Source organism: Mustela erminea, chromosome 7 (assembly GCF_009829155.1).
Source record: "Mustela erminea isolate mMusErm1 chromosome 7, mMusErm1.Pri, whole genome shotgun sequence".
NCBI classification, from domain to species: domain Eukaryota; kingdom Metazoa; phylum Chordata; class Mammalia; order Carnivora; family Mustelidae; genus Mustela; species Mustela erminea.
In genome coordinates this window covers 1,079,221-1,104,839 of record NC_045620.1, presented here as the reverse complement: position 1 = coordinate 1,104,839, position 25,619 = coordinate 1,079,221, and the positions used below count along the sequence as shown (strand labels likewise).

Sequence of the window (25,619 nt, the reverse complement as noted above, 5' to 3'; positions counted from 1 at the left end):
CCACTGACCCCCAGGCCCATCCTGGCAGGAGTTACCCCAGCAATGTGCACCAGATGCCGGTAGGAGCTGAGTGCCCAGGGGTGGACCAGAGTCCCCGCCGTCACACCCGACCGGGAGGATGAGGCACAGCCATTTGGGGCAGCTCTCTGCAAATACTCCGTCCGGGACAGACCACAGTTGTTGCCAGGACTGCGGTGGCCCTAGGGGGGACCAGAGCCCCAAGCTCTCACATGACCATTGTTGCTCCAGCCAGAAGCCATGGGGGGGCCCTCGGCTGCCCCCACAACAGAGCAAGGGGCTGCTTCCCTTCGTGTCTAAAACCAAGGGGGCAGCTGGCCATCTGTGCGTGTGTTTCCTCCGACCAGAGCTAGAACCTTGCTCTGCATAAGTCCCCAGGGACCCAGACCGCATGACTCCCCACAGGGCCTCCACACCCCACCTCTGACTCTGTGTGGTCCTAGCAGAGACCCCCGGTTGCTAAGGAAGAGTGTGCACGCACACGTGCCCACATGCCCCGATCGCCGCCTCCGTCTTTGGGAATCACGTGTGCAATTACACAAAAGCTGTTTGTAAAAAGCTGCCATGGGGGTAGGTCTCCTTCATGTGTCTGTTTTCCTTCCCAATCCTTACATATTTCTTTAAAGTTTTATTTTAAACTAATTTGAAGCTAAGCAGTTGCTTGGCTTGTGCAAGGCCCCATGCGGCCGCAGGCTCTGGGCTCCCCCGATTTGCCTTCCAATCCCTGCCTCTGGGAACACTTTTTCTGGATCATTTGAGATTATTTTCTTTGTGTATTTTCATTTTTTTAGTAACAGTAAAAGCTGAGTGGGTGGGGAAGGTCAGACGGTGGGGCAGCGCGGTGACGGTCTTCAGGCCGCGCGCCAGGCTCCATCCTGAACACACGCCCCCTTCTCCCATTGACGCAGGCCAGGCCCATGCCCCCCGCCCCAGGGACGCTGTCTCAGGTTTCCTCCTAACCCTTCTGGGTGCCTGTGTCCCCGCGAAGCCCCTCTGTTGAGAACCTAATGCCCAGGGTGATGGTCTTCGCTCTCGGGGTCTCTGGGAGGTGGTTAGATCGTGGGGACGGAGCCCCATGATGAGATCAGAGGCCTCTAAAAGGCATGGGAGGGAACCTCCACCCCAGCTCTGCGCCTGGGGAGGACACAGCCTGGGCAGAGGCAGCACCATGACCTTGGGGCTCCGGCCACAGGTGGAGCGTGAGACGGGGCATCTGCATGTATCACGCTGAACGGCCGTTGGGCGGGAAGTTTCCATTGATGGCGGCTTTCCCTCCTGGTCCCTCAGGGCTTGTCACTCTGAAGGTCACCCTGCCTGGGCCCCGTCTCCCCGCACTCCTCCGGCCGCGACAGGGCTCCTCAAATTCTGGGGACACCTGCGTGACTCCACACAGGTCAGCGTGGGGGCTGTGACCTCTGCCCGCCCGGTGCCCACCCTGTGCCCCACGGGACGCATGCCCTCTGCTCCCTGACAAGCTCAGGCCCTCCGGCTCGTTCTGTAAGGTGGGGTGTAACCGGCCACGCTGGTTGTCAGTACTCAATGTTATGATGAGGCGTGAAGTGCTGGATTTGGGCCCTGGGGGAGGAAACTCTGTCCCCTTCCACTGAACCACAGAACCGGACTCCAGCCGCGCCGGCCCCCGCATTCCCTTCGCTGCCAGGCTTGGGCGTCCGGTGAGCTGTGGCCCTGGGCCCGTGGCACTGTGTCCACGGCTCCAGCTGACCGCCCTCTCACCTGGCCTCTACTCCTCACAGGGGACAGAAGCTGCACCAGAGCCTGGAGACCTCAGAGCCTGGCGCGGGGCGGGAAGCGCGGGACGTGGGGGTGTGCTCCCAGGATGACTTTTCTTGCCTATGAAACAGAATTGTTCGCTGGTACAAAGAGAACATTAGTCATTCTCCACGTTGACCCCACGAAGCATTTCCTTCTGTTGTATGTACACAGGGAAGCAGAGCTGGCATTGGGAAGGTGAATGAATGGGGAAGGATTCCGTCTTTGAGCAATAAACTTGGCCCCTCGTCGGTACCCTTGAAATGGACGTGAAACTGAAATGACCAACAGCCCAGGCACGGTGCCAGGGCATTTTACTGTGGTCACATCCCAGCCCTTGGGGTTCTGGAGGTGGGAGTCGTCCCAGGGCTCCTAGAGATCCAAGGAAGCGGGGGCAACCGGCAGAAATGCTGCAGGACACTTGGCATCAGATGGCCAGCAAAGACCTTCATGTTAAACAAATAGAGGGCGTAAGGGCTCCATGGGCAGGAGTAGGGCTGGAGTTGGCTCTGAATCATCTGGGGGGCAGGAGGTTTTCAAAGCCGACATCCATAGCTCCAAATCAATGGTCTGTTCCTGTGCCCCGGGGCTGGGCCCTGTCCAGCCCAGAAGCTGAGAAGACAACCCCGTCTGTGCCGGGGCTCCCTTCCGTGCATCTCCGCCCACACTCTCCACGGCCCTCAGCGTCCACACTGTCCTGGATAAGCACGATCCCACAAACTGGCCCACAGGCTCCCTTGGGACCGTGGGACAAGAAGGAGGAGGGGCAGGTCGTCAGTCCCCTCAGGGGGGATGAAACGGGTGCAGTCCCCTGGGGAACCCCATTCTCAGAGATGGTGAGACGGTACAGGGTTGGCCCTCCACGGTCAAAGCCTGGCTCCCCAGCTGTCGTAGGAGAGCACTTGCCCGACGTTCGTGTGCCTCAGTTTCCCCATCCGCAGAAGGGAGAGTAATAGCCACCAGCAAAGAATAACCAGGGTCCTCGCTGACGGCTGGGCCCTACGGTCATAGGTGAGGCCACTGCACCCACAGCTGTATGCAGGGCTGGCTCTGATGACCAAGGGCTTGGGAGGCCACGTGTCCCCTGACACGCAGCAGACAGGAGGCTCCTTTTCGCCAGGAAACTGGAAATGGAAAAGATGATCCCGGGCAGCTCAGCCTCGCCCGCCCCCTACCCCCACCCCCACCCCTGCCTCAAGGCCACTTGAAGCCTGCAAGAGAGGCTGCTGGGTGGAGCCCCCTCTGTGCACCTCCCATGAAGCCCCTGGAGGGCTGCTTCCCCCAGAGCGCTGGCCCCCCAGACCCTGACTCAGCAGAGCCGCGGGCATGCGCATGCATGTGTGGGAATATCTGCATTTCTGACCTGTCCCGTGCCGTGCCATGCAAGCTGCTGGCGAGGGGCTGCCTTCGCAAAAACCCGGGCTGCCAGAACTTAGCCCCCCTCAATTTGGTCTGTCCCAGAGCCCAGGGGTGGGAAGTGCACACACGCACCCCACTCCACGCCAGCAGGGCTTTTCATCGCACACAGCCTGAGTCGCTCACTCCCCTTTCAAACCCTCATGAGCGCCAGCAGGGACAGGACCTCCCCTTCCCTCATTCAGTGGCTCACTTCAGTGACAGGCAGAGGGGACACTTCGCGCCTGGCAGTCTCTCTATTGCAAGACAAAGCAAGCTGCTGACCAGACCGTAATTAAGGCAAAAGGAGTAGGATCAGCAGATACGACACAGAACACCCAGTTAGATTTGTACTTTAAATAGACAAAGAATAATTTTGGATATCAGCATATCTCACACAGCATTTGAGCCATACCAATACTGCAAAATTACTCATTTTTTATCTGAAATTCAAATTTAACTGAGCGTCATCCTTTATTTTTATGTGTTAAATCTGGCAACCCCGCAAAGAAGGCAACACGCCACCTAACCCATCTGCAGTGACCAGCCGGGAGCCTGGTGTCCCCACGGCTCCCCGCTGCCCCTGGGCCAGGCCTGGCACCGCAGGTGACGTGGCGTAGCCGTGCCTGGTGGGCACGACAAACCGGGTCGTCCCAGTGATCTGGCGATTCCTCATATGCCCCGTGTGAAGAATTGGACTTTCTTTCCAAGGGAACAGGAAAAGCCTTCACTTGGTGCCCAACTGCAGGCGTCTGAGTGGAGAGTGCCCGCCCGAGTCAAACAGTGGGTGGGAGACGTCCCCTAGCGGCGAGATGTGTGGGCTGCAAGTCACAGCTAGCACCGGATGGGACATTCCTGTCACCCTAGCTGGCAGCCCTGGGTGCCTCGGGCACCTCCCACTTCTGAGGCCCCTCAGCCCAGGATCGGGGATAATGCTGTTGCCCTGGACGTCCAGATGTCAGGACAAGGTCCGAGGAGGCCCAGGTTTGAGCAAGTGGACGTGAACCACCACGGCGGGCCTCCCAACTCTGAAGGCTGTGCTTTCTGCATCAGCGTACTCCTCTGGTGTCCGGCGGTGAGCTCCACTCTCTGCTACAGAGGAGCGGTCCACAGAGCAGTGCCAGCCAAGCTGGGGTAGGATTCCGTTTCCACCCGAGACTCAGAGGCGAGGACAGAGTGCCCAAAGGAAGGTGGACACACAAGAGCATGTCTGACCAAAGCCTTCCAAATTCTCCTTCCTGGGAACCCAGCTCTCACAACCAAGAACCAGATGTCCCCTTAGGAGTGAAGGACAGGTGCCCTTTGATAAGCAACGGTCACTACCTTCCAGAGGTGACATCAGCTTCCCAGGCAAGAACCTCCATTTGGGCAGCACCCAGAGCATGTCTTGGGAATAATTTACAGCACCCAGACTCCTCTAAGACTGATGAACAGACCAGACGGCTTGTGTGCTTGTTGGTCATGGGAGAGATCTCTTCCCAGGGCCTGGGTGCTTCCCACATGGGGTCCAAGCTCCCGCTGCTGGGGTGAGGACGCTTGGGAGGCTTACTGCATCTTTGGAAGATGTGGACGACACAGGTCGCAGTGGGGGGACGGGGGATCATTCAGCTTCAGGGATCAAGAGAGAGAGTTGGTCAGTTGGTTACTGGGTCCGTGAACAAGTGGTCTCGGTCCTCCTGCTGTGGGCCAGATCAGCCCTGGCCCCTGGATCTGAGAGACAAGCTGGTGGGGACGGCAGATGCCAAACAAGCAGTCACGGATGGTTTGGATGACAAATAGGCAGTGTGGGCACTGCGGAGCACTGGCGGGGTGTGGGCCCATGAGGCACCAGGTGGGATCCTTCTGCATGGGGGTCAGGGTGAGAAACCTCAAGACGGTCTGATGGTCAAACACCAAGCGAGGAACTGAAGCCTCCAGAAGCCACCACCCATGACCCAGTTCCCTCCCAGGAGCTGGGCCTGGCCTGCTCTGGACCCCACCAGACCCCTAGCTGGGCTCCCCCTGCAAGCCGCCTTCTGGCACCAGGACCACACAGGCCTCTCTTTCCGCCCCTCAGCCTGTGTCCCAGGCCTCAGTTCTCAGGTCCAAGGTCACCACCCCTGGGCGCTCTCCGGACCCCGGGACAGGAGAGCCACATCTCGCCGGTGTCACGCGGGGGGCCGCGAGTCGCCAGCAGCCCCCTTGGCAGCGAGGACTCGGGCCGCAGCCCGCTGAGCCCGCTCTGATTCCCGGTCCGTCCGAGCGAGCGGGGCTGACCCGAGGCCGCACCGGCCGGGGGCAGCGCTCGGCAGCGGGGGAAGCCTGAGCGAGCACCCGAGCGGCCAGCGGGCGGGGCGCCCGACCTTCGGCAGGACCCGCGGGAACGCGCCGTCACGCGCTCCACCGCACGCAGGAGGAGGCGAAGGCCTAGAGACGCTCCGCACCCCGGCCGGACCAGAGCCCGCGCCCGGCGGGCCGCGACGCACGCGGGCGCCCGCCCCGGGGCCCCAACACCGCTGGGCGTGGCTGGGGCGGGACGGGGCGGGGCCGGCGGCCCTGATTGGGTAATGCCTCGATTCCTCGCGGGACTTCCTCCGGCCGCCCGCCTTGGCCCCGCCCCGGAGAAGGCCCCGCCCCCCGCCGCGGACTCGTGCGGCGCGCTGCGCCGAGGTCCGGCCGGGGCAGCGGAGGCCGCAGGGAGCCCAGGCCGGCGGGCGTGGTCAGTTGCCTGCTCTTCCCCCTAAGCGCCTCAGTCGGCGAAGTCCGGCTGCCGTCCCGCCCCTGGAGCGCACGGCTCGGAGGGGCCGCCCCGGGCCCCGCGCCGCCGGCGTCACCGCCTCCCCGCCAGAGCGCTTCCGCAGTCCGCCCGCGCCCACCGCGCTGCGCCGCGGGGCCCGGCCGCCAGGGGGCGCCGCGGGGGCCGCCCCTCAGCTGCGCCTGCGCTGGCGCCGCGCACGAGCCCGAGAGCAAACCCGCCGAGCGCGCGCTCGCCCGGCAAGTGCGCCTGCGCGGAGGCCGTGGCCGCGCCCGCTCCCGCTGGGGGCTCGTCGCTGGGCGGCCGGGCCATGGGGGAGGCCGAGGTGGGCGGCGGCGGCGCGCCGGGGGACAAGGGGCCGGGGGAGGCGGCCACCAGCCCAGCCGAGGAGACGGTGGTGTGGAGCCCCGAGGTGGAGGTGTGCCTCTTCCACGCCATGCTGGGCCACAAGCCCGTCGGTGAGCGGAGCGCCGCGGAGGCCGCGGACCCGCGTGGGGGCGGGGCAGACCGGGCAACGGCCGGGGGGCGCGGGGCGGGGCCGCTCACGCCCGCCCACCCACCTGCACCGCCTCCTGCCTCTGCGTCCGGCGACCCCTGTGCCCGCCGGCCCTGCGCCCTCCTGCACCCCTCCGGCACCCTCCCTCTGTCCGCCCCGTCGCCTGGCGCCCCCACTTCTCAGACCCTGCGCCCCTGCTGTACCTCCCTCTGTCCCCTTAGCCTAGCCCCACCTCTGCCGACCCTGCCCCCTCCCGCGCCCCTGCTGTACCCCCCCTCTCTGTACTCCTGTCCCCTCCTGCGCGCGTCCACCCTTTCTTACCCGCTTTCTTCCCCTTCTTCCTCCCTCACCCCGCCACCCCCCCCACCTGCCTGTACTCTTCCAGCCCTGTCCCCTGCTAAACCCTCTCTGCATCTGCTGCGCCCCCTCTCCTGCCCTGTCTTTACCCTTTTGCTGCTGACCCCTGCCTCCCACCTCTCTTCTCCCCTCTTATGTGCTAGCCAAGCCCCTCACAGGCTTACTCCTTTTTCCCACAGGTGTGAACCGACACTTCCACATGATCTGTATTCGGGACAAGTTCAGCCAGAACATTGGTCGGCAGGTCCCATCCAAGGTCATCTGGGACCATCTGAGCACCATGTATGACATGCAGGCGCTGGTGAGCCAGATCCCACCCAACCCCAGACACAGCTCCTCCTCTGGGGTCCCTCTGTCCTGTGCACATCCCAGGGGACAGCAGGAATTAAACCGGGGAGCTCAAGTGGTTTCACTAAAAACCCCGCCCTGGTCACGGTGGCTGGCTTCCGAAGCAGAACCTCTTTCACGTGCGGTGGCCGGTGACCGTCTTTGCAGGGAGATGACCAGGTTGCTGAGGCCCGTGGGAGTAGGCAGGAGGCCCCACAGTGCTCTAGGCAGGAAGGTGATGGGATCTGAGTCTGAGTCAGGTGAATCTGGTGGCTTCCGTGAGAACCAGGCAGGAAGGGTCCCCTCCTCAAAGGCCCCCGCAGCGGTTTCATGGGAAGGCAGGCAGCTTCACTCGGCGACTGGGAAGGCTCAAAGGAACAGGGATGTTCCCAGCCCAGGAGCGGCAGCGGTCCAGGCCCTGTGGCAGCGGGAGATGATGGTCAAGGAGCGGAGAGAAGGCCAGAGCCCCTGGAGAGTGGTGCGGGGGTGGGAGTTACAGGCACGCACAGGGGTAGGAGTTTGTGCAGGGGGAGGTAAGGCTCTGCCTCCTGGTGACTCCAGCCGCACCAGCCCTCCCAGCCGAGGCCTTCTTTGTCCAGACCCAGTGTTGCCCTTGCTCCCTGGGGGCTGTGGGCAGGTCATTTGCATCTCCTTGTCATCGTAGAGAGGGGACAAAGATGGCAGCTGTGCTATGGGGACTGAATGCTCAGCCTGCAGGAGGCGTCCTGGGAGCGAGGCCGCAAGGCCCAGCTGTCATGCTGAAGGAGCTGCTCCCCGGGGGGCCTTGTCTCCACACCCATCCCGTCATGGGGTCACCTGGTCCCCAGACTTCCCGGGCCCTGATTCTAGGCCAGTGGGGGCCAGAAGCCAGAAACAGACGTGAGGGTGGTGGGGCTCCTGTCCTGGCGGGGGGCCCCTGCTGCAGCCCGGGAGACAGACATGGACACCCAGCCCAGGTCCGCACGACCTTGGCAAGCCGCAGGGCAGCACTCGGGGACTTCGGTCCCGGACAGACAGCCCTTCTCCTGTTCTCCTCAGCTTCTTCCTGCCTGTCCCTTGTTTAGGATTAGGCAAGACACCCAGGCTGTCCCCTGCTCAGACCCCTGGGCTTCCCTGGGGCTGCTGCTGGGGTCAGGCAGGACCTTGGCCGTATAGGTCCGTGACCCCTGCTGCAGGGGGACCCACAGGCCCGGGAGCCGTGGGGCTGCTGAAGCCCCAGCAGATGCCGATGGCCATGGGTGCGGGCTAGCAGCTGGCTGCAGTACGGTCGCAGCCTGCACAGAGGAGCGGGTCTGCTCGTTCACAGTCCTAGTCCTCCCTGCCCGCTCCCCTTTCGCTTCAGCTGGGGGTCCTGTGTCTCCAGGGTCTCTGTCTCTTTTGGCCTGTGGGGCCCCTGGGTCCTGTAGAGCAAGTGGAACTCCATTAAGCGCTGTGTCCCTTACGACTCTTGGCTTCGCCTGGTTTCTCCGGCAGAGGCTTGCCCCTTGCACACTGTCCGTGCCTGTGGGCTCCTGCTCCAAAGACAGACCGGAGGTGCCCTGGCCTCTGGCCTTTCCTCAGCATGGTCACTGCCCTCTGATGGCCGCTGCGTCCTGCCCTTGGGGGGGCAGGAGTGCTCCCTGCTGGCTGGCAGCTGGCGCTGTAGCTTTGCCTTCTGCGGGTGTGTTAGGAAAGGCCAGCTCCCCGCAGACCTCGAGCAGAACGGAACAGAACGTCAGAACAGAATGTCATTCAGCCGCTCCCGCCCCCCTCCGCAGCCCCTGTGACTCCGTGACTCCGCGTCTGTCAGGTGCCGCGAAGCTGGCTCTTCCACGTATTTGGTGACTTGCTAAAATCGTGGTTTTTTCTTTGTTTCTATAACAAAATCGCCGTTTTTGCCATCAGCACGAATCGGAGATTCTTCCATTCCCAAACCCAGAGAGGAATTTTGTCCTTCCTGAAGAAATCATTCACGAAGTCCGAGAAGGTGAGGCTCCGCCTGGTGGGGTCTGGCCCGGGATTAGGAGGCAGGATGCGGCGAGGGTGGTGATGTCAGGGTGAAGGTCACGAGCCTCAGGGAGTTGGGGAGGGTCACTGGCGTGGTGATTCTTGGCCCAGGTGGACTGGGGAAGGGGCGGTCCGGGGAGCCTCGGGTTGTGGAGGAGCTCGTTCTAGAACAGTCGGCTCTCTTTGAAAGCGGCCTGGCGGCAGCTGAGAACCACACACACAGCCGTCCCCGGCCTGAGCCGTCCGCAGCATTGGGCAGGGCCACGTCTCCCGCCGTTTTGGTAAACGTCAGCTGTCGCCCCACAGGAAAAGTGGTCATTGAAGAAGAAATGAAGGAGGAAATGAAGGAAGATGTGGACCCCCACAACGGGGCTGACGATGGTGAGTGGGGGCCACCCCAGACCCTCCCCTAGGCCCCACGAGCAGCACCCCCATCCCCAGCCTGGGTGTCCAGTCCGCTTGTGGCCAAGTTGTCCTGTCCGCTCCTCCGTCCGCTTGGGTGGGAGCCTCGGGTGGCGGCGTGGGCAGCCCACGCTACGAGCAGGCCCCGGAGACCTCAGGTCCAGCGCCAGCTGCCAGGCAGCGGGCACAGCCGAGCTCCACGAGGCAGGGTCGGTGGGCAGGCGGGCAGGGTCCTGCGGCCCAGGGCTGCAAGGCGGCGCATCCTCAGGGACCCAGCTCTCCGCAGGCCCCGTGGCAGCCCCAGCCCAGAGTGCCTTGTGTAGGTGCAGGTTTCTAGAATTTGGTAAGAAGATGAAATAAAACTCTGGATATTCTGTTTTCAGCCAAATGATTTTGTCTCCCAGTTTTTTCGTCTTCAGGAAGCTTGGGAAAAGCAGCAGAAAAGTCCAGCAAAGACAAGAACCCTTCGGACTTGGGGTCCAAGGAAGGGGCAGACAAGCGGAAGCGCAGCCGGGTCACCGACAAAGTCCTGACGGCGAACAGCAACCCCTCCAGCCCCAGCGCTGCCAAGCGGCGCCGAACGTAGTCGTGGCTCAGCCACGGCAGGGGGCCGGGGCACTGCTGTCACTGGCCAGACACCCCCCAGCCCGCTGCCTGCCCTCAGGCACGTGGGGCTCCCGCGGGGCCCACTGTGACCACCTGGGGCTCTGGGGGGCCCTGAGAGACCAGAGCTGGCTCGGTTGTGGTTGTGGAGAGCCGGGGTCTGGGCCTGTCTCCCCCCGCACCAGCGGGTGAGCCCCAGCTGAGCTGGCCCCTGGCCGGGCTGTGGTCCGGGCTCCACGGGGCAGAGCGCGGGGCAGGAGCGGGACAGCTAGGGTGAGGAGCGGGGTGCCTGCTCGGCCTGTGGGGAGCACTGGTCTTGCTGGGTGCCGCAGCTCTCCCCCTCCGTGTGTCCGTCTGTCAGCCACTCTTTCTAACCGGGCTGCTCCCTGGGGAGAAGGAGACTCAGGCCGCCCTGCCCCCCAGCACCTGCACCCAAGAAACTGAGGACTGGAGACTTCGCCTCATTCACTTGTACTGTAACGATGTATATAATTTGGTGGTATTTCACTATTTAATTTTTAAGAAGCCTATTTTACTAGTGTTTTATATGAAAAAAAATACTGCAGAAGTTAAACCTGTGTTGTATTTTTCCTCAGATGCTTTGTGCTCGGTAGTGAGTACTGAGACACTCCACTCGGTGTTATATGCTGGGAGCAGAGTTTGTACGGGCTATTTTTGTATCTCCGGGACCTTGGGACTAGGCCTGATGAGTGTGTGGAGGGCGGTGCTGCGGCCGGGCCGCCGAGGTGCTTTCGTTTGAGCGCCGACCATTAAAGCACGAAAGAACAGCGGCGGTCTCGTGATTTGGGCGCCAGAATAAGTCCCCTTTTCTAACAGTAGGAAGCGTTTGTTTCCCCAAGATTTACAATGCGGCCTACAGTCTCAGACCTCCTAGTGTTCACTTGATACAATGTGTTCACCAACTAGAAACAAGGCCAGAGTGGAAACTTTGTTAGTGTGGCGGGTCCTTCAAATACAAAATGCGAGGAGGGCAAACAAGGCAGAGCTGACTTCGGGCGGAGCTGGGAAGTCTGGGGCTTCATTGGCAGGCCACGTGGGACTCGGCTGAATCTGTTCTCCACGGAGGAGGGTCCAGCCGTCCTGGCAGAGTGAGAAGAAGACGCCCGCCCTCCTGGTCCCAGGCTCTTCGTCTGGACAAGGTACCCGGAAGCTGCGTTCCCATCCACCCAGAGCCTCCACCAGCAGCTCGGAGCAGGCGCCCGGCCCACAGAGCAGTCCACCAGGTGAGGGCAGGAACCTCACACTCAGCGAGTGGCCCAGTGTGGTCGGAGACTGGCCTGTACCCAGCCCGCCATCACACGTGTGGCCTTGAACATATTGCTGGCGCCCCTTCTCCCCCGCAGGGCCCAGTCCACCCTGCGTAGAAAGACCAGCTGTGTCTGGGCTCCTGAACCTGAGTACCCCGGTGCCCAGCCCAGCTGTCCATGCTGCGCTGGAACCAGGAGCAGAGGCTTGGCGCGGGTTGATCTCCTACTGTGGAGCTTGGGCAGGCCTCCTGTGCGTGATCTCCCTGAGCAGGAGCCGGTCAGTGCCCAGGATGGAGCCCCAGACTGCCACTTCCCCACGAGGGCCTGCCACTGGTGTTTCTCCCGAGGTCTGAGAGGCAGTCCCGTGAGACCTGCTACTGTCCCAGCGCAGCAGACCCCGCCCTCACCCCCAGATGCCCAGACAGGACTGTCCCTGTGCTTGCCATAGAGCAGGAACGTGCCCCATATGTGTCCAAGGGGGAAGGGGGAGCAGAGGTCTGCGTCCTAGCAAGCTCAGTGCCCTGCAGCCTCCCACAAGGCCTGCTCTGGGCCAGGTCCTGTGGTGGGAATTGTAACGCCTGCCAGAAGCCCAGTCCCTGGAGAGAACTTCAGGGCAATGGGGCAAACAGCTCTGCAGTCGCAAGTGGTACCAGCAAAGATTGGGGCTCTTCCCCAGGCTTGCCGGCAAACCCCCATCTGAAACCGTATCTTCACGGCCCTTCGAACTTGCTGGAAAAGCCTAGTGCCTCGTTTGGTGAGTTAACGTCTGCTGCATGCCTAAGAGAGGAGGATCGAGGGGCGTACTGAGCCCATCATGGCAAAAGAGCAGGTATCCCCACCACCCCCTGGCTCAGGCATTTTGGGGGGTCCCAGTCCCCATTCCCTTGTGCCTGTGGGGGCTGCCGTCCTCGGCAGGGTTGAGGCCAGCCCAAGCATCCCTGACGTGGCCCTCACAGGTGCCTGAGGCCCTGCCCAGCTCTCACCATCCCAGTTTTCCTGCCCAGCAGCCAGTTCCGGTCAGACTGACAGGCATCTGGGGCACTGAACCTCTCCCGGCCTAGGGACCCTGTCTGTGACGTGGGGGTGTCGCCCTCACAGAAGTGGGACATTTCTGAAAGAGGCCAGGAGCTGGCCTCGCCAGATGTGCGATGGCTGCCTGCTACCCCAGAACCCTGCCCTGGCCACCGGGGGCAGACCATCTGCAGATGTGCCCAGATGGGGGCGCACAGGTGGCTCAATCAGTTAAGCATTGGATTCTTGGTTTTGGCTTAGGTGGCGATCCTGGGTCCGAGGCAATAGGGCCTCCTGCTCAGCGTGGAGTCCGCCTGGTTTCTCTCTCCGTCTGCCTCTCATCACCCCCACCCACCCACTGCTGCGCTCGCTCACTCTCTCGCTCTAAAATAAATAAAGCTAAAAAGAGAGAAGGGGGTGGCTTGCTGGCTCAGTCATTTAAGCATCTGTCTTTAGCTCAGGTTATGATGCCAGTTGTCCTGGGTTCGAGCCCCACATCAGGTTCCCTGCTCAGTGGGGAGCCTGCTTCTCCCTCTACCTCTGCCTCTCCCGCTGCTTGCGTGTTCTCTCTCTCTCTCTCTCTCTCTCTCTGACAAATAGATAAAATCTTTAAAAAGAGAAAGAGAAAGGAAGACAGATGGACTCAGACGTCCACACCTTCAGGGCGTCCCTGTCATCCTTTTAGAAAGTAAGGTAGCATGAAGACAGTTGCCGCCCAGTGAGAATGTACCCAGTGAATTAACAAAGATCAACAAGCCAGCAAGGAGTCCGGACCTGCACCAAGAAAGGCCTTTCGCTGTGCCCACAGCCAAGATTGGAAGGTTCTGGTGAGCTCTTGGCTGTCTCTGGCTGCACAGGCAGCCTGGGGCCTGCTAGCGGGCTTGCAGGGCTGGGAGAGGTGAGCGTCCCTGGCGGCTGGCCGGGCTTGACCCCAGAAGTCATCCTCAAGGCAGATCCATCTAAAAGCCATCCACTGTTAGCTGAGCTTTTTGAAATAATGAAGTGGCAAAGTAGCTAGTTACAGAAGACAGATGTTTTCTGCGGAGGCTGTCTCCACCTTCATTTTGAGGGCTGGGTCACCCACTGTCCTGTGACCACCAGCAGACATCAAGGCGGAGATGAAGGGACCCGCAGCGTCTGGGAAGGTTGCAGCTGAAGGCGATTCTCCGCCGCGTCCGGAATGTGCGGGTGTATGCAGAGGGCCTCCAGCAGCAGCCGTCCCCCAGCCCTTAGAGAGGCCCCTGAGGGGGTGTTGAACTGGGGCCTTAGGGTGACCCCCAGTCATCTCTGAGGCCTGGTGTTTGGCACTTTGTGCGTGCCTCCCTCTAAGTGCATGGAGCCCCTGTGCTTTCTTTTCACTGAGAGAATGTGACAAGACTAAGGGGACAGAGTTCAGGCCCACGAGGACGGCACGTACTAGGACTCTCAGCCCACTGGAAAGACACTCCGGCCTTGAAGAGGCAAACTGCCCAGTTGTGGACTCTTGGAGGAACATGGGGCTCTGCATCCTGTTCCCACAAGAATGAGTTCTGCCTACAGTCTGGGGGATCGCGGAAGCAAACCACCTTCCAGAGGAGCCTCTGATGAGACCGCAGCCCCCGCCTCCTGTGCAGGGAGTGTCCTGGGGCCTCTTCTGGGGAGGACTTCCAGGGGGATCTTCCTGGGGTTCATCCTTATGGAGGGACATTCTCCAAGGAGGTGGGTAGATTTCCTCCAGGAGAGACATCCCTCTGGGGGGACTTCCTATAGGAGGACACCCCTGCAAAATGGGATATTCTGGAGACAGGGGCCTCCCAGCCCGTGGCCATCCTCCAGGGGCACAATCTTCCGGGGGAGGCTTCCTCGGGGGAATACTGTCCTGGGGGGCATTCTGGGGACTGATTCTCTGGGATGAGCATCCACAAGGGACATCCCCTGCATCTAGTGGAGTCCTCTAGACTGGGGGCGCTCCAGCTGGCTTCCTGGCCGGGCGTTCTCACAGAGGACTTTGGGGGAAATTCTCTCCGGGGAGGTGTCCAGGCGGGAATACTGCGGGGAGGGGGCATATTCCGGGAGGGATTCTCCCGAGGGAAGATATTCTCTACGGACAACCTCGGGGAGAAATCCTTGGTGGGGGGCATCCTCCCAGGGGGAAGGGATATTGTGGGGAATCCTGCGGGGAGACCCCGGGTGGAGAGCATCCTCCCCGGAGACATGGCCGCGGGGCTGGGGACCTGCCCCGGGAGGAATCTCAGCGGGGAAGGGGGCGGGCGTCATTCGGACCGACGTTCGCGGCCAAGGATGCTCTCGGCGCCGGGACCTCCTTCCGGCAGGCGGCGGCGGCGGCGGCGGCCCCGCCCCGGCCCGCCCCCCGGCCCCGGCCCGCCCCTCGGCCCCGGCCCGCCCCCGCGCTTCCTCCCTCGCTCACTTTCGCTTCCGCCGGAGCGCGGGACCCGCCGCCGCCGGAGCATGGACGACCCGGACTGCGACTCGACCTGGGAGGAGGACGAGGAGGAGGACGGCGAGGGCCCGAGCGCCGGAGGCCACGAGGATGGCGAGGCCGGCGCCCCGGGGGACGCGGACGCGGAGGACGAGGACGAGGAGGACGCGCGGGCGGCGCGGCCCGGAGCGCTCCAGGTGCAGCCCCGACGCGCGCTGGGGTCCCCGAGCCCCCGCGCAGGCCTGCCCGGCCGCCGCGAGGTGGGAGCGAGGCCCCGCTCCGGGCAAGCCGTCCTCCCTGGAGATCCGGCCTGGGGCCTGGCTCTCCCTCCGGCTGTCGCCCTCTCGCCCGCTCACAGCCCCCTCGTGCCTCCCTCAAGACCCCCGGACACCCTGAGATCTGCCCGGACCTGCGCCCCCCAGCTCTGGCCCAGCCAGGGGACATTGCAGGGAGATCCAGGGCCACCCTCGGATCTGTGTGCCCGGAGCCGAATCGTGCGCTGACACTTCCTCAAGGGGATGCCCTGGGCGCGTTCTTGACTCCGCTATCTGTCACCTCCCGCCTCCAGGCCCTAGGCTCCATCCTCCTGATAGATCCTCTGCGCCGCTCCCCTGCTTCCGCCAGCCTCCCTGCCTCCTGGTGCTCCCGGCTTCTGCCCCACCTGCTCCCCGCCAGCCCGCCCCACCCCCACCTTTGCTCTGGGGGTGCAGCACCCACCTACGGGGGCCCTCCCGCCTCCTTGGAGGTGGCCTTGGAGGCTACGCGAGGTGGCCTGGCTGAGCCAGGCCTGTCCGGAGGCGCTGGGTTACTGGTGGTGACCAGCGGCCGCTTACACTTAAGTGCTGGTTGTCCTTACCAGCTGTCCCTTTTGTTACTACTGATTACTTGTGACCAGCAGTTGCTTTTGTCCCCACTGATTATTTGTCATTACCATGGTGACTTTTGTTGCCACTGGTTACTCCCTGTCATTGTGAGTTACTTTTGTTGCCGTTGATTTTCTCTGGTTACCACTGGTTTCCTTTTTGTTACTAGTGTTACTCTTCCTTACCACGGGCGGGCGAGGATTCGCTGGGCAGCACATCCTTCCCGGTGTAAGGACAGGGGTTCCAGCTGGGGTCGCAGGTGTTATGGGGGACATAGCGCGATAGGGGTCGCTTCTGGAAGACAGCATATTCTCGTGTCTGATTTCCAGCCTGCAGGCTCTCCAGGTCCGGTTTTCCCACTGGCACCTGAGAGCTCTGGCTCTTCGGTGGCTCTCTCTGTTGGGGAGTGGTCAGTGAGAGGGACCCGAGGGGTCCTGGACCTGCCAAGTAGCCCAGGAACCTGAGCATATCTGTGGTGCTTGGGGCAGGCATTCGGTTCTTGAGGAAAGGGGCTGGGCCGTGGTCAGGGTCACTGGGCTGGAGTCAGAGGGCAGGAATAGGGCTCTTTTCCTGGGCCAGATGCACACTTGGACGGAGTGAGAGGACTCGGCCCTTGCTATAGTCTCATGGGCACGGCTCCTAAAGCAGTGCTCCAGCGCCCCGGCCATCCCGTGATGTGCCCACAGTCCTCTGCCATCGACCGCTTCTGTCCCTCCGCAGGTACTAATCCTCTCCCCTTCCCCCAGGCCCCCACCCCCACCCCAGAGCACACCCCAGCTGCCCCAGACTGAGCCCTAGCATGGCTGTTTGGTGCTTTGCCCTGGGCTGTGTCGTCCGCGCACCTGTGGGGCTGGCCGTCTTGCACTGACCCGGGGAGGCGCCTGGCTGGCCCCAGGGAGGAAGAGAAAAGGAAACTGGTGGTGGGTGGGGCCAGCCTTTGCTGAGTTTTGCTTTCTCTGCTGGCCCTTGGCTGGTAGGCAAGAATATTAGCTTGCCCTGGTCTATAAATCGTGGATGGAGGCACCCCCTGATGCTTGCTGGGGCTCCGACCAGCTGGAAGATCTTGGGGAGTTGGGATCGGGTCAGAGCCCAGGGACCCAGCGGTAGGCCCGGCCTCTGAAGCCCCTTCCAGGGCTCTTGTGCTCCTTCCAGGGTCCGGGACCCGGGTATTTCCCGGCTCGAGCGGTCCCCTCTTGTCATGCCTCGGAGCCTTATCGGTCGGCCCTTTCTCCTCCCCAGCGTCCGTGGGACCACAAGCCAGGCTCAGCCTTGCTCATGCCCCCCACCCTCTAACAGGATGGGTCAAGCAGTGTGGCCCTGGCGTCCTGGTCGCCAGTTCCCTTCTGTCCTTCCCAGAACCCCAGGGTGCTTGGCCTGCAGTTATAGGGGCCGTAGCTGTTGGAGGGCAACGAGGAGCTTCTGTATCTTGCCAAGGGGGCTCCCCCACGGGACTGGAGGACGAGATCTGGTCTATGAGCTCAGGGCTTGGGCAGAGACAGGAGCCTCGGTCATTCATCTCTTTGTCAGACAAGTGTTTGGGGCCCCTCCCAGGGCTGTAGGCTGTGAGACCGCTGCCTTTGGGGACACAGCCTGGTGACAACTTCGAGCACAGTGCAAAAAGGATGCGATGGGGTAGGACCCGGGGGAAGTCCTAAGGCCTGGGTCCAAGCGGAGGTAACCAGCGGATATGGGAGTAGGAGGTGAAGTTAGAAATGGGGGAGAGGGGGCTGTGTCCCAAGAATGTGCTGGTCAGCCGGGGCGTCCCGAGAGCTGGGGCAGGCAGCAGCGGCCGAGCAGAGGGCACACCTTGTTCCATGCTCTCCTGTCCCCTCCGGTTTTGTTGATAGCCGACAGGTCCTTGCTGCCCTTACTATGATGGGGGCTCGCTAGGGGTGGGTCCTGCCTACTGGTGGGTCTCCCACAGGGGTCTCAGCCCCCCTCCTCTCTTCCCAGGCCAGGATGCTGGGGTCCCGGAACTGGCGAGCCATGCGGGACACACGCAGGTACCGGCACAACTACCCGGTAGGTAACAGCTGTCTGGGGCTCCCCCCCCCACCTTGCCAGCCCCCCTCAGCTCAGAGTCCTCCCCCCCCCCACCCGGAGAAGGCCGTGTGGACCATCGGTCCGGTCAGCACCTCTTCTCAGACGAAGTCCTACGTTCCACCTGGGACAGCTGCTCCTTCCCTCATCCTGGGGTGACGGGGTTAGCGGGCCAGCCTTCTGAGCCTCCCCGCCGTGGCCTGTAAAACAAGGGACCAGTGCCAGCCAGCAGCACACGCACAGGGTCCTGCATGCTGGGGCCTGAGCAGGTGGCCTTCCCGTCGCCCTCATCCGTGCCCTCGGCACCCTGAGTCTCAGGCAAGCCCTGAGCTGCCTCGGGTGAGGAAGGGGGGCCGATGATGGGGACCTGCCAGCCCTGGGCCGCAGTGGCGACAGGAGAAGGTGGTGGTCAGAGGGAGCTGCTGCCCTCACCTGCAGGGTACATGGGGTCCTCGCCAGCCCTCAGCATGTCAGAGGTTTGTGGGCCCCAGAGCAGATGCCCCCTGCCCCTGCCAGGAGTGTTCTAGTGCGAGGGACCCCTGGAGGCAGCCCGTGTCTGGAGACGTTCCGACGGGCACCTTTCTCCGGCTCCTCAGGACTTGATAGAGCGGGACGGCAACGGTGACATGCCCAACCTGAGTTTCTACAGAAACGAGATCCGGTTCCTGCCCAACGGTGCGCGCTTGCCAGGCGGCCCGCGTCTCTGTCCCCGCCGGGGTGTCCGGGCCATCTCCCCTCCCCTGGCTGCCCCTGCTCCCAGTCCCGGGGTCCCTGCTGGTGGCCTGAGGTTTTCGGCCAGCCACACGGCGCCCCCTGGAGGCCGCTGAGGGGACGCCCGGGCCGCAGCCCCCAGCCTGTTCTCTGTGCAGGGCCAGGCAGTGAATAGGGCTTCCCAGACCCCCTCGGCGGGGCCGCCTTAGTGGGAAACCCGCATGCATACGCTAACAAGGAAGAATCATTGTTACGTTTTCAAGTGGTTGGAAGAAACGTAAGATGGAATAATATTCTGTACTGTGAAAGCTACACGGAATTCAGGGATCAGTGTCTGTGAGATGTGCCAGGACCCGCCCACTGGCCCGTGCTCTGTCTGTGGCTGCCTCCCCCCACAGTGCCCACAGGACCTGTGGCCTCAAGCGTTCACTGTCTGGCCCTTTGCAGAAACAGCAGCTGCCCTGCCCGAGGCCAGGCTATGGGGTGGGGCTCCGCTGCACGCCCCGTTTGAGGTCAGATTCCAGCCGACAGGCCATGGCTTGGTGGGGGCAGTGAGGCCACCTTTCTACAAAGACAGGTGTGGGGCTGGAGACCCCATGTCCTTCTCCCAAGGGGCCTCCTGGGCTCTCCTGCCCCCAGGCCCAGTGTGGTACTCTCACCCGGGTCCACACTCAGCCAGCAGTGGAGGTCCCACGTCTAGATGGCAAAGAAATCAAGGGCTTTGGTTGGGGGAGTTGGTCACATGAGACGTATACAAGCTTCGGAGCCCCAAGGTCCTCAAGGGTGGGGGGTGGCTTCCAGCAGCTCTGCACTGACTCGTCCCCATGGGGCCCCCAGGCTGTTTCATTGAAGACATTCTTCAGAACTGGAGGGAGGACTATGACCTACTGGAAGAGAATCACTCCTACATCCAGTGGTGAGTGGGCGGGGCCAGAGGGGCGGGGCTTATGGAGCAGGTGCCCTCGGCCTTTCCGTGCTCCCTTTGCACTCTTGCCCGGGGCTGCCCCACCGCTGTCCTGCAGTCTGTGTGTCCAGCAGCTGTGCAGAGCCTTTGAGGCTGGGAGCTGAACACAGATGTAGGGGACAGGCAGAGTGGCACGCACACTGGGTCCCCAGTCCCAAAAGGCCATGTGGCCCTGCAGAGCCCCTCGGACGCTCAGGGGTGGCAGGGTTCCAACAGTGGCCAGAGTTGATCCTTGTCAGCATGGCAGCCTTGGGGACCCTTGACATTGCCCCCCCAAATCTGTGCTTTTGAAGATGGCATGGTTAGGGCCTCTCCTGGGCATACAGTATTGTGGGGGACAGCTCTGCACTATGAGTGACGAGACAGAAAGAAGAACGGGAGAATAAAGAGGAGGGGCGCGTGGCCGGCGCAGTCAGTTAAGCGTCCCGCTCTTGGTTTTGGCTCAGGTCAGGATCTCAGGGTCATGAGATCGAGTCCCCAGCTGAGCTCTGCGCTCAGCAGGGAGTCTGCTCGAGGATTCTCTGCCCCTTGCCCTGCGCGCTCTTGCTCCCGTCTCTCTCTAAAAACAACTAAATCTGTAAGTGAATAAAGAGGACAGCCCGGAGCGCCGTGCTGAGCGTGCACGCTGAGCCTCCCACGGCCACGCTGCCCCTGCCACGCACCCTGGTCCGGAGCAGTCTCCCCCGACCCTCCTGCCCTCGCCCCCTGGCTGTGACTCGTGAGAGCCCATGACACGGGTCGTCCAGCCAGACCATCAGGAGCGGAGCCTTGAACCCCGAGAGGCTGGCGAGCACCTGGCCCATGGCGGGGAGCCCGTGTTTGCTGCGATGGGACCGGTGCCGCACCCTCTCCCACAGGCTCTTCCCTCTGCGTGAACCGGGAGTGAACTGGCACGCCAAGCCCCTCACGCTGCGGGAGATTGAGGTGAGCAATGCGGGCTGGGAAGCTGCCCTGCCCTGCGAGGTTCATGGTTCCTTGCCTCTGCCCCCTGCTGCTCCCCACAGGCTTCTAGAGAAATCTGATTCTCTTCAGCCCTTTGCCTTAAGTCAGAGAGCCCAGGGCCAGGGCTGAGAGCAGAGTCCTGGGGATGGGGGCTTCGTCACACCTGGTTTGGGCTGGCACAGGACACCGGAGAGGTGGCAGGGTCTGGGGAGCCAAGGAGACTGTGTGTCTCCTACCATATACTCCACCCTGGGAGCCCCCCAAGCTGTCCTGGCGGCTGGCAGGATTCCTCTGGGAGCTGGGGCAGATGCCTCTGGCCCCAGTGAGACCTCGTAGCAGCTAGAAGAAAAGTCACATTCAGAATTCTCGTCTGAGTCCAGGCCTGTAGATGAACTGGGGCCTGAGGGAGGCGTCAGCCAGGCCCCTGCGCCTGCAGTGGCCCCTGAGCTCCCGCTGGCTTGCGGGGGGTGGGTGTTCCAGGCATTTAAAAGCTCCGAGGAGGTCAGGGAGCGGTTTGTCCAGGCCTACGAGCTCATGCTGGGGTTCTACGGGATCCAGCTGGAGGACCGGGACACCGGACAAGTTCGCCGAGCACAGAACTACCAGAAGCGCTTCCAGAACCTTAACCGGTAAGGACCGGTCCTCACTACACACAAGTGAGGGGGATGGGGCTGTGCTAGGTTCCGGGCAGGTGTGGGGGAGCACTTTGGGGGAGGAGGGACTGCAGGGGTGCTCCGGCAAGTGCCTAAGGCTCTGAGCACCATCCCTGTTTGCACTGCACGGTGGGGCTGGTCCCAACACTGGGCGTGTGAGAACCGAGAAAGTCGTGCCAGTCAGTTTCCTTACCTGCGCCCCCACCGTCCACCTGGGTGTGGGTCGGGCTGCCCACCGTTCCATCAGCCTTGCAAGCACGGGACCCCTCACCCCTGCCGAGAAGCGCTGGGCAGGGAACGAGCAAGCTCCCCTGCTGGTGGGTAGCAGGCCCCTGGGCCAGGCCTGTGTTCTCCTGCAGCCGCACGCCCGGGGCTGGGGGGCAGGGGGGGCGGTTCCGCGGGGCCAAGGGGACAGCAGCCTTGTAGAAAATACATCGCAGCCCCCACCTGCACTCTCCGGGCCCCCAGGCCATTTTCTCCAGGGCGGCGGTGGGGGGGGGGGGGGCGGAGACAGCCGGGGGCCCGGAGGAGGAGGACAGTCCTGGCCCCCGCCAGCACCCCTCCGCTTGCCCCCACGCCCCCAGGCACAGCCACAACAACCTCCGCATCACGCGCATCCTCAAGTCCCTGGGCGAGCTGGGCCTGGAGCGCTACCAGGCGCCGCTGGCGCGCTTCTTCCTGGAGGAGACGCTGGTGCGCGGGGAGCTGCCGGCCGTGCGCCAGAGCGCGCTGGACTACTTCGTGTTCTCCGTGCGCTGCGCGCGCCAGCGCCGCCGGCTGCTGCGCTTCGCCTGGGAGCACTTCCGGCCGCGGCGCAAGTTCGTCTGGGGGCCGCACGACAAGCTGCGCCGGCTGCGGCCGGCCGAGGGCGCGGGGAGCCCCGGGGACCCCCTGCGCCAGGCCGGCGCCTCGGGACGGACCTGCGGGCCGGGGCGGGCCGAGGGCGGGGACGGCGCGGCCGCGGGTGCCCCGTCGCCGCCCGGCGGCGCTCTGGCGAGGGACCAGGAAGGGGAGGCGGGGGGCCGCGGGGAGGAGGACCCGGAGCCCCCGAGCCCCAAGGAGAGCAAGAAGAGGAAGTTGGAGGCCAGCCGGCGGGAGCAGGCCCCGGGGGAGCCGGGCGCCCAGAGCGCCTCGGACGTGGAGAAGATTGCCCTGAACCTGGAGGGCTGCGCCCTCAGCCAGAGCAGCCTTGGCGGGGGGTCCCAGGAATCGGGCAGCCAGGCCCCCGGGGAGGCCGAGCAGCCCGGGCCACAGGACGCGGGGGCCAAGGTGGCGGAGGAGGTGAGGAAGAGAAGGAAGGTGGATCAGGGCCCTGGGGACGGCGCCTCGGCGGGTGGCGATGGTGGGGGCAGTGGGACCAAGAGGCCAGTCCCCGCCTGGCATGGCGCAGTGCCAGGGTGTCCTGAGGCTCAAGAGGGTGAGAATGGAGTGGAGGAGGCAGGAGGCTGGGCAGGGCTGCAGCCTGCTGCCCCGGGGAGCCCAGCCACCGCAGGACCACGGCTAGATAAGGAAGCTGAGGTGGGGCCTTAGACCAAACCCAGAAACCCTTAAGGGAAGCAGGTGCCCATGGGCATCCCGGCCGCGCCACAGGTCTGGGGAGCCCCGTTGCCCTCTGTTCTCAGCACCGTGCAGTCCTGGCCTCTCCCTGATCGTCACTATAGTGGCCACCGCAGCTGCTGGAAAGCCAGGACTTGGAAATCCTGACCTTGAACTGCCCTCCTGCCGGCTCCTCTGTGCCCTGCCCCCTACCCGGCTTTGTAAATTGGCCTGGGTGGGGGGGGGGGGGTCATTTTCTTAGTCTGGTGCAGAGGCCTTTTCTGAATAAACTCATTTGACTTTGAGCGTTTGAGCATGGCCCACGGGGCTGTGGGTGGACTCTGGGTGGCTGGAATCCGGGAAGGGGGCTAGTTTGACGGTGGTGCTGCTCCTTGGGCTTCTGCCCCTTGGGTGCAAAGTGGCCTAGCCCAGATGTGGCCCACTTGGCCATTGTGAGCACCCGTGGAAACAGCCATTTGCAGTCCCCCGGACAGATGCATCGGTCCTAGGCACCCTTACCACATGGCCATCTGGGCCCTCTGGAGCTGGGCACTTGGTCCCACGGCTGCCTCTTGTCACTGGTGTAGGAGCGGGTCTGGGACTTGTGTGCGGTCCCTTGGGTGGGCTGAGCAGGAGGAGCAGCAGTTTGACAGGACCCTGGGTCTGGACGAGATCTTTGCCTACCCTGGTCAGGGGTGTACTGTGGTGCCTCGGGGCCTACTCCCCAGCATTCTCTGTGGCTCTGTTTCCTCCGTCCCTACCCTGGCTGCTCTACCTACCACACCAGGACCCGCTTGACCCGTCCGACTGGCAGGGGTAGAGTGCACCTCCCTGTCCTCAAGGACCAGTGGGCTCTCAGCCAGGCTTTGTCCCCCTGGGCCAGAGTCCCCCTCCTGACACACTGGAGTTTCAGCACCAACAGGGTGAGAGCCCTGTAGAGGGCTGCACCCTGGCCTTTGAACCACTGAAGCAACCAGGTCTCAGCTCTTCCGGAGGGGGAGGGGCTCTGAGTCATCGGCTGTGATTTGGGCTCCGTTTTCAAGAGCGTGGACCGTTAGCTCCTATCCTGGTGGGAGAGGTGGGCAGACTGGCAGTCATTTTGCGGGAGGGCCAGCCCCTGAGTTAATGTTCCCCGGTGCTGGAGCTAAGGCAGGCTGTGTCCTGTGCTGCTGGCTCTCCCCTGCCCCTCCGGTCTGCGGAAGGGGATGGTCCCCTGGTGCCTGAACTCAGTTTGGCACAGGGATGGAATTTCTACCACAGAGGGGTGACGACGTCACGATGAAGAGGGGGTCCTCCAACACTGAGTCCTCAGCAGCCCCCACCACCACCACCGAGCCCTTAGTGGTGAGAATGCTCAATGTGGACAATTGTGGAGCGCAGGTTCCATGGAGAAGCTTGAACCCAGAGGGAGGAAAATCCCATTGGAACAACCCTAGGGGGGGTGCCTGTGCCCAGCAGCGGGACCTAGAGACTGGCAGTCACTCTGGCCCGCCCGCCCCCCACACTTCACCCAGGGTGATGGCCTGAAACAGAGGGGTGATGCTTTGGTTCTGCCTGGGGGTGCCAGCTGTGAGGTCGTGACCCACTCGAGCCCACTGGGGCTCAGCTTCCAGGCAGGGGCAGCTCCCCAGGGAGAGGGACTGTGTGGAGCCAGGGACTGGTTTGGGGTGAAGGCTGGAGCCAGACTTCAGGCACCAGGTCACTCCCTTGACCCAGCTGGACTTTCTCTGAGTCTGCTCCAGGAAGGGGTGGGCGGCAGGGAGGAGGGGTTGGTGGGGAAGAAGTCTTGCTCCCCAGGCTTTGGGCTTGTGGGTGGGGTGGAAGGGCTGGGGTGTCTGACGATGTCCTAGGATGACCTGAACTCTGCTGGAGGGGAGAGCTTTCGAGCTTCTCTTGCCTTCCTTGATAGAATTCTCACCGCCCCCATGTGAGGGAGTGAGCAGCCAGTCCACCACAGTGGTGAGCCGAGGTTCTCGACCGAGTCCGTTTGCTTCGCTGCTCTATTCCTTTCCTCGTCCACCCGCTGGCCCCTTGTGAACCCACGCACCGCGGAAGTCCTGAGCTCCCACCCACCGAAATGGAGTTCCTCCGCAGACAGGCCTGCCTTCGTGAGCCTCTCAGCTGTCCAGGCACAGGTCCGAATCTGTACCTCATGCTTCCCCTCCTCTCGCTAATGCCCTTGACTAGCGAAAGAGAGGAAAGCAGCGTTCATGCAGTGTGCTCTAAGTCCCAAAGCAGCATTTCCCAGGGAATTCTAAACATTCCGATACTTGGCTGTGGGCAGGGCTGAGATCCTGCCAGTTCGGTGGGCCTTTAGGTGACCTGGATTTGTGGGAGTCCCCTGGGGTGGGCGTGGAGGCTCCTGGCCCCCGGTGCTGCCCCCCACCCTGCTGCTCCTGTGCCTTCCGAGGGTGAAGCAGAGTTTGCCTAAACCCAGCGACCCTGAGCTGCCCGAGACTGTGAAAAGCAGGAACAGCCACACCAGCCTCGGAGGTCTTGTCCATTAGCAGCTTTGCTCAGGCCCCGTGGTCCCGGTGCTGCTACTGTCCTCTGCCGGCACCACCATTTGGCTCTCTCTTGTGGTGGGGAGGGCCAGGTAAGAGGGTAAGAGTCTGACCTTTGCCAGTGATGGACACCATGATTGAAGCACTCCAGAGAGTTAAACTCTGGGGTAGGAGCCTGGGACTAGGAGGTGTTCCCAGCCTCGCAAGCCTGGCCTGAGGCTTCTGCCCAGGCAGGACGGGGTACCAGTACGAGAGCTGTAGTGGGCCTGGTCTGGCCCCCAGCACAGGGATGCTCTCCCTCTCTGGGGGTCTTCCTGGGTCTCGGGCAGCCTCTATCCCACTCAGGACCCTGCGGAGGTCACTCTGTTTCTAGGGCTGAAGCTGCCCCTTCTCCAAAGGAGCCCTTCAGTGTGGGGTTGTTGCCCTCTCCTTACCCCGGCGGAGGAGCAGGCGGAGAAAAGAGCGTCTTTCTTTTTTGCTAAAAGGTATATGTGTGTAACTCATCAGTCCCGGGGATAAATTTAACTCAGAGGCCAGCCAAAAAAATGCCACTGGGTTTCTTTCTTTCCCCTGGCGGCGCGGTGGAGAGGTATGGGGCGGAGCTGAAGCCCCAGGTGGGC

General features: G+C 62.9%; 2 protein-coding genes and 1 long non-coding RNA gene across 8 annotated transcripts; 2 read left to right on the top strand and 1 right to left on the bottom strand.

Moving 5' to 3' along the window:
- The first annotated feature begins 6,144 nt into the window (after positions 1–6,144).
- MRGBP (MRG domain binding protein) lies at positions 6,145–10,876 on the top strand. The gene is made up of 5 exons (XM_032350106.1): positions 6,145–6,375; positions 6,950–7,071; positions 8,982–9,063; positions 9,390–9,464; positions 9,890–10,876. The coding sequence occupies exons 1-5, from the start codon at positions 6,228–6,230 to the stop codon at positions 10,069–10,071; spliced, it is 609 nt and encodes a 202-aa protein (XP_032205997.1). The 5' UTR covers positions 6,145–6,227; the 3' UTR covers positions 10,072–10,876.
- On the bottom strand, positions 7,070–18,289 carry LOC116594696. Its single transcript, XR_004287371.1, has 4 exons — positions 18,122–18,289; positions 17,785–17,889; positions 15,504–16,045; positions 7,070–7,515 (listed from the first exon to the last, which is right to left on the bottom strand). It is a non-coding gene; the product is annotated as an uncharacterized LOC116594696 (long non-coding RNA).
- Positions 14,742–22,800, top strand: OGFR (opioid growth factor receptor). Of its 6 annotated transcripts, none has more exons than XM_032350100.1 (8): positions 14,743–15,046; positions 17,603–17,671; positions 18,286–18,364; positions 19,238–19,316; positions 20,222–20,288; positions 20,787–20,935; positions 21,544–22,240; positions 22,582–22,800. In XM_032350100.1, exons 1-8 carry the CDS (start codon positions 14,816–14,818, stop codon positions 22,606–22,608), a joined length of 1,398 nt encoding a protein of 465 aa, XP_032205991.1. In that variant the 5' UTR covers positions 14,743–14,815; the 3' UTR covers positions 22,609–22,800. The 6 variants fall into 6 exon arrangements, with proteins under 6 accessions (XP_032205986.1, XP_032205990.1, XP_032205991.1 ...); XM_032350097.1 differs by adding an exon at positions 15,145–15,280 and having other exon boundaries at positions 14,790–14,983; positions 21,544–22,800; XM_032350095.1 differs by lacking the exon at positions 18,286–18,364 and adding an exon at positions 15,145–15,280 and having other exon boundaries at positions 14,742–14,983; positions 21,544–22,800.
- The last annotated feature ends 2,819 nt before the right edge of the window (positions 22,801–25,619 follow it).